Raw genomic sequence first — 7,577 nt, forward strand, 5'->3', positions numbered from 1 at the left:
TGAATGTCGCAGCTGTTTTATTATCACTTTTTTCAAAATAAAACTCTTGTTGACTGTAACCTTATTTTGTTAATAAAATATCAGAAAAAATTTAAATCTTAAATAAACGGTTGTTATATGCTGCAAAGTTTTATCAACGCTATTTAACAAATAAATATGAACAAAACTCGTGCAATCCATAAACAATTGCATTTCAATTAGGGACAACATTTAAAAATCAAGACAAATAAGCGTATCGAACTAGTCACAAAGCACCATGTGGCCATGTGATGTTACCATTAACAGTTATATGCAAAGTTATTATCATTTAAACCGTTATATATACGTGAATATTTCCATGTCTCTTAAAATAATCGTATTGATCACACACGATATTTATTATCTTAATTTAAAATTGGCTACGATTGTTCACGGGTTTAAGAGGAATATTCATCAGGACCAGGTTAATTGTATCGTATCAACGCCTGTGGTTCTCATTCAAAAGCATATTACAATTTCAGCTGTGTTCTCACATAAATGTCAACCGGTGTGACAATCCTGGTGAATAATAATAAGAATACAATATCTGAATAAATGTTATTGTCATTTTTTGCACGGAGAATACAACTAAATAAGACAAGCATGGCACCGGATGTTTATCTGTATAATTCGTAAAAGAAACGAGTTAAGAACATGCAGTTGTGTTATTGCCCGTCTGACATATACTAATACAAGTGTTGAACCTGTGTCAGTTCATACAAAAACATGTGCAATTTAATCCTCATAATGATTACATTCAATGCCCCCCCCCCAAAGCAATACGTAAACAAGTATCTATTTATTTGGTTTACTTTGTTTGAGTGTAAGACCTATCTCTTAATTTTGTTTGCTGTGTTGTTCTGTAAGTTGGATTTTTCTTTTCATTTGGCTTACTTTGTGACTGTATGTACTCCGGGAAACCCATTTTTCATTCAATTGAGTTATTTCTCCAATGACCTGTCACTAAACACTAGTATGGCTATAATTAACCATTTTTTATTCGCCTTTTCATGACCGTGAGGAAGATGTGTTGAATGTCTGTCGTCTGTAAATGAAATTTCAATTCTCCATTAGTCTCACAATATAGGTAAATGCATTCATTCTTTGTATAGCACAAAATGATTATTACATCTGTGTGATGCATACTTTATATGCATAGCAGTTTGAAAGATGAATTATTAACTTTAAATCCATCGCTTTATGATAATAAATGAAACTATCTTGTACTTTCGATTGTTTTCCTAAATGCGTCCCAAATCACCTTGGCATACAGCGTCTGATACAAAACTCCTTACGAAAAAATGTGCGTTCATTTATCACGTTTATCTCCTGTTGCATCCGCAGGAGATATGTCCTATACTTGAGGCAAGTGGCGCATTGCCGTTCATTAAGACACAGGGCATAACACAGGAAAACAATGAATACCAATTAATAAATCTCGGGTCATCTATGTGTTTATTTTTAACAACCAATGACACTGTAACATTAAATTTGATTCGATTGTGAACTTGACTGCCAATCCACGTAATTATGCATAAGACCATAGAAGTAGTAGGCTGACAGATTCATCAGAATTGCAAACACGTCGTGCTTCCGACGCTGCCCGATGCCGATCTCGCGCTTGCTCGTAAATGTTCGGATATCGTCGCGGGAAATTAACATGGAATATATTGTCACACAAAAATAAAAAAAATACATGTTGTATTTCGTTAAATCTATGTTACCTCAACACGTCTATGAGTATCGTTGACATTTTGCCTATTGCTAAAAGAAAGACTGATTTTCATGGGTTAACTTTATTTTACGCCATATTTTACGAAATGTTCATTAATATTGAGTGTGTACAGTACAGCTCTAAGAAATTATTCATTTCCCGCTGTGTCACCGCGAACGCGTTTTTGGTAGGAATCGCCGCGGACGTCGGAGCTTCACCGGTCCGCGATGATCGTCGTGTCAAGCCACCGCGGACGTAATTTACTTCGGCAAAAAAACAGCAGGCATTCGTCCACCGTGGTCCGCGGTGACGATCCGTGGCGTTTCACCGTGACCTTAACTATTTAATCTCAAAGTAGATTTTAAATATACAAACATGTATTTATCTTTCGAATATATAGATACATGTATCATAGCGCATGTTTGTTTGTTTGTTTTAATATTATTATACATGTCACACACATTCAATGGAGCCGGGATCAAATTTTGAAATGGCATAGCGTCGCTTCATTCTGATTCCCGCCGTATTGGCTAATATTAAATGGATTAAATGATTATCAGTGTTCAGATTTGTTAACTGTAAATTGTGTTATAAAATGAAATGTGTTTTTTTGGGTAGATTATCGATTTTATTTCAAGGGTGATCATAGAAAATAGAGTATATTTGTTCATGTCAGTGTAAGATCGTTTGTTATTTCACGAGTGATCATAGAAAATATATTTTCACGAGTGGCGCAGCCACGAGTGAGAATATTATTTTTCTATGATCACGAGTGAAATAACAAACGATATTACACTGACGTGAACACATTTTCTGTTTCTTTTATGCCCCTTTTTCAAGAAAATAATTAACTGCTGTTTCCCTTTTGATGAACAATTAACCTCTCTCGGAGTTTCTACTTTGGCGTTACTCAATACATTGATATGACTTCATTTTGTTGACGAATTGACGGCATTTTGTTGACGAAATTACGTCATTATTCCAGGGAAATTCTTCAGTTAAACTCTTTTACAATGTAAATAAACGGTAAACAAAGCATAAAACTAAAAGAAAACGTGTTGGATTCGGTGGAATATCGATTTTGTTTCACTTGTGATCATAGTAAAAATATAAACAAGTATATAAACAAGGGAAGTACATCTTGATATGATAATCTAAAAATAGAAAAACAAATTCCGAAAATTTGTTCTTTTCATCGGTGAAAAGAACAATTGTGTTATTTACACTGCTGTTATTTCACTGCAGAAATGTCATATTTTATCATTAGGTATAAAAGAAAAAAAATATGTTCACTCGTGTCTTTGCAACTCGAAAAAATACTAATTTCTTTGATCACCTGTTAAATAAAATCGAAACAAGGAAATATCCTGTATATCCCTTTAAATGTGTTATTTGATCGTTATACTTTTATTATTATGAATTATTGATGCAAGATTCTGTGACTGATACAGAACAGAACTTTCGTTTTCACATAAGTATTTATCATAGACAATAAGGGCAATATACCAAAGGACATTTTAGTACATTATACGTTATTATTTATTTTATTTACAATAGTTGAACATATTGTCTCAAGATTTACCTGAGATAAATACTTTGACAGAGGTTAAATGAGACGATCGTGCATTTTCTGCATAAGTGTCACATCGAGAAATAAGACTCTAACCTTTGAAAACGTCCACACAAGCATTATAATAATACAGGTACCACTGGATTAACACCGCAATTTAAGCCGACTTTCAATACAAACTATAAGGTTATGCAGAGGTCGCAATAGGTGTATCTAGGGATCATCTACCTTTTTTGAAGAACACACTAAACTGCTGGCACACATTAATATGGTCCATTATAAAAAAATAAAGTATGTTCCATACCAACCAAATGTATTTGAATAAAGCGTTAACTAGTTGATAAAAAGGACCGGCGTTGTTTTAAAGCGACATAAGGGTGTGTTTTCAAACTCAAACGCATTCAGGGAAAGGTCTATTTGCGTATACTGTATTTTGAATGCATATTTAAACACGTCCTAAAGTTACAGATGGATGTGAAAGAAGCTAAACTCTGGCTTATAGTTTTCTATTTTTTCAAATGCTTTGGGAACGAGTTCATAGTCAAAAAGTTTAGCGTCAACGCTTAATTCGTTTGTAAGTTTCAGCAGAACGTCTGCGGATAGTGTTGAATAAGCTTCAATGAACGCCTCTCGCCTATTGGACTTCCTGCTTTCCGGTGGTCCCGAATGCGCATGCGCAGTAAGCAAATTCCGTTTGTATTCTTCAATAGAAATATCCCTCTCGCCTTCTCGGATGAAAGGATACTCCACGTCTGTGCTTATGATTCCCCGAATCTGCAACTTCCGGTAGCATCGGAAAAGTGCCTCGTGCATGGACATACACTTGGTAATCGCTTTCTGCATTGAGTACACATAATCCGCAGCGTCAACTATCGCGTCCCGCTCGGTTTCAGTTTGAAAGTCGGTAAACCGAACTTCAGAATCAAGTTGTAATTCCTTCAACAAGAACAGTGTATCCTCTTTGAACGTCTCCAGCTTACCAATGTACTCATAGTCAATTTCGCACGGTCTGCAGTGTTCAAAGTTTGGCACAAAGTGCGCGTCTCTCCTAAGATTGTTGTGTTGCGAGTAAATGAAGTAAAGCACGAACTCTTCGAACGTGACGTCATGTCCGCACTTTTTCGCCTCCTCCGTGGCATTCGCGCGGAATGTCTGCGTAATGAACGTGCCGATAAATGCCCAGTAGGCGGCGTTTGGCGCGAACAGCTTGTCTACATACCCGGACAGAAGACGCTCATACGGCTCTCTGACGAACATAAACTTTTTGGAATTTTTCAGAATATAATGTATCCTGTCGAAGGGCAGTCCCTTAGCGGTGAGGTACCCCTCGTACGCCCTAATTCCCTGAATCTCAAATGGGTCGGACACGTTCTTAAACCCGCTTAAAATCTGGTATACCCGCTTCCAGAACGTTGATCCAATTTTCTCGATTGCGCAGTAAACCAGGTTGTGTTTGGTATCAATGGTTAGATGCTCCTTTACGGCGTTCTCCGAATTCTGCGTACCGAAGTAGCTCGGGAGGTCCGCGCACTGGTCCTGTAGATGACGCCTCCGCTGCGCGAACCGCTCCCCTACAGCTGTGTGCTGTGCAGGTGCGTCTGTAAGGTACCTCTGAAAAACAACAAGACCGTTTCTTTTTATATGGTGAACATGGATTGTATCCATGTTATTTGAGAATACGTTTATGTTAGACCTAAGAGCAATTCTAAGGTAAGTATCAACAGAGGCTATCAAAATGTCAAGGGATTGTTAGAAAGAAAGACGACATTTGGTTATAAGAAGTTTGTTTCAACCTCGTTATTTTAGCTCGATTGCATAGAAAGCATATGGCGTGTTTTAAACCCCCTCGAGATCGTTTCTTGGGACTAGAACCAGTAAAATGTGTGTCTACGGGGGAGATCTTAGGAAAGCTCCCACAGCGGGGATCAAACCCGTAACCTCCCGGCGCTAGGCGGACACGATGTCCACAACGCCACGGCGACCTATAAAAATGCTTACACTAAAACTGAATATAAACGTTTAGTAAACTACAATTTTAGCAAAGTATGTATTATAAGGTATATAATGGTTCTGCAAGGTGGATTTAGATACTGCTTAAACGAAGAAAGAGGACGTACAGAAATTGACTCGGGTGCAAACGAGCCCATCAGTAACTGTGTCTTTTATATTAAATATGCCGTTTTCTAAAAGCGAGAATCGACACTAATATTCCACCCTAAACAATGTCCACATGAAGACATGTCATGCGCATTTATGACGAGAACTGGAAATATCATTATGTATTATCACCGTGTCGTTTGTAATTTACATATGATATGTAGGCGCTATTTAAGAAGTGCATATATTGATTCCATTTCGAAGGACATTGTGCTAGGACCACCTGTTTTTGTTCTTATTTATATTTTGCTTTAAAGCATCGGCTCACAACACACAAATATAATCAACACGATATAAACGCCTCATTTCCATAAAAAATGACAATGATATACTATGAAAAATCCATTATAGTCATACATATTTACCAGATGTATAGACATGTCTGTCCGTGAGTTATTAATAGAAATAATGTTCGTTTCCTTTTGATGACTAATGCACATATAAATGACCGTTAATTGGTTATTTGATAATTGTTGTGCGCGCCATTCGTACTTTGATTGCAATGCTTGACAGCTACGAATCTATTATAACCATGTGTATGTGTGACCGGTTGATGAAAACAAACATCGCTGTGGGCTAGGAATATTTGTGTCAAGAAAACGCCCACATAGACGGATGAGTTAAAATATCGCTCTGAGAAAAACGGGGCTTCATGCATGTGCGTACAGTTTCATCCCACATTAGCCTGTGCAGTCCGCCAGGAAAACACTTTCCACAAAAACAAGATTTTCGCTAAGATGATACTTCATTTAAACGAAAATACAACAAAAGCGGAAACTGTCGTCCATGATTGGCCTTTTACACCTAGTAACATATATATTTTACGTCTATATTGTAATTGAAAGATCATTGTTCTTTAGTTCGGTTATTGTTGCGTTCATAACACGCATTTCAAATACCCACCTAAAAATCATGTTCATAAAATTTAATATGTGACCTTCTAATGATTTAGGTTACAGAGAGATGGCAGATTATATAATGGCATAAATGTATGTACCTGTAGTATAGATCCTCCACCTAGCGTGTCGGACACTGCAACCTTCACTGGCCGCTTGCTGGTATGGACTGGAACAAGACATAGCTTATTTACTGAACTTATAAATGAAATAGAATAACTATATAATGCCCTACACTATCATTTTGTGGGGCACATAGAGTATGCATTGTGTGCACGCTTTTTGGGATTCTGATACATCTTGGTCCTGAATTAAAGGATTTTCATAACGACGGAAATGACCGATGAAACAAACAATAAAACTGACAGATTTTTGCACTGATTTATAAACACCAAAAATCATTTAAGCAAGTCAAGAGACATGTTTTGCCTTGCATGGATTTATATATATATTATAATGGAATTTCGTAAAAAAAACATATTAAACACGCAGTTGTATTTATTGCCTTGTGGGTAAATAAACCTGATCGATCTTAGTCGGCTTTAACAAAAGTCCATTCAAATGAATACACTATGAACAAACAGCGCAAAATTCACCTTAAGAGGTTTGTATCAATTAACACATAATTATGTTGCTCGACGTTTTACGATCAGTATTAAGTAATGATACATATAATTGATCGACATGCTTTTGGCTTTTCTAAAGGATTGTTTTATTAATTTGTTAAATTCGACAACCTTTTACTCGTTTAGACTTTTATGTAAACCATTTTCAGCCGCATTAATTATGGACAAAATACAAATATTAACTTACCAGACCGGAGCAATAAAAAGTGTTACGTCATGCACAAGAAAGCGAGACTTATCTAAATTCTTGACAATGTACGTGTGGATGTGTCTTTTATTTTAAATATTAGTGACTTACGCCACATTCTCATAAACAATAGTATTTAATTCTTCTTCATACTGTTGTGATGACATATTATACCACCTCTCTTAAAAGTGCACATTTGAAAAGCGTTATAAAGCTACAAAATACTGTCATTGTTTCATTATTTATGATGATTTACGGGTTCAAATTAATGTTAATATTATGGATTTGCATATTTGCTGCGGATATACAGTATTTTAGTGAAGCATTTTTCAGAATTATTACCACTGTTTCATAAAAAAATATGCATTACGCGATGGGATGAAACATACAATGGCATGACGTTAAAATC

At 36.2% G+C, this 7,577-nt stretch overlaps 1 protein-coding gene across 1 annotated transcript; it reads right to left on the reverse strand.

The window, feature by feature from the left end:
- Positions 1-3,351: 3,351 nt before the first annotated feature.
- Positions 3,352-7,286, reverse strand: LOC127835733 (carbohydrate sulfotransferase 11-like). The gene is made up of 3 exons (XM_052362169.1): positions 7,280-7,286; positions 6,457-6,524; positions 3,352-4,913 (listed from the first exon to the last, which is right to left on the reverse strand). The coding sequence occupies exons 1-3, from the start codon at positions 7,284-7,286 to the stop codon at positions 3,765-3,767; spliced, it is 1,224 nt and encodes a 407-aa protein (XP_052218129.1). The 3' UTR covers positions 3,352-3,764.
- Positions 7,287-7,577: the final 291 nt, after the last annotated feature.

The sequence above is a fragment of the Dreissena polymorpha genome, chromosome 6 (genome assembly GCF_020536995.1).
Source record: "Dreissena polymorpha isolate Duluth1 chromosome 6, UMN_Dpol_1.0, whole genome shotgun sequence".
Classification (NCBI taxonomy): domain Eukaryota; kingdom Metazoa; phylum Mollusca; class Bivalvia; order Myida; family Dreissenidae; genus Dreissena; species Dreissena polymorpha.

What these genes read in the sequence shown, in the direction of transcription:
- LOC127835733 (XM_052362169.1), bottom strand. An exon ending in GTGGAGGATCTATACTACAG is followed by an intron (nt 4,914 to 6,456) that starts GTACATACATTT and finishes GTTGTTTTTCAG; the next exon opens with AGGTACCTTACAGACGCACC.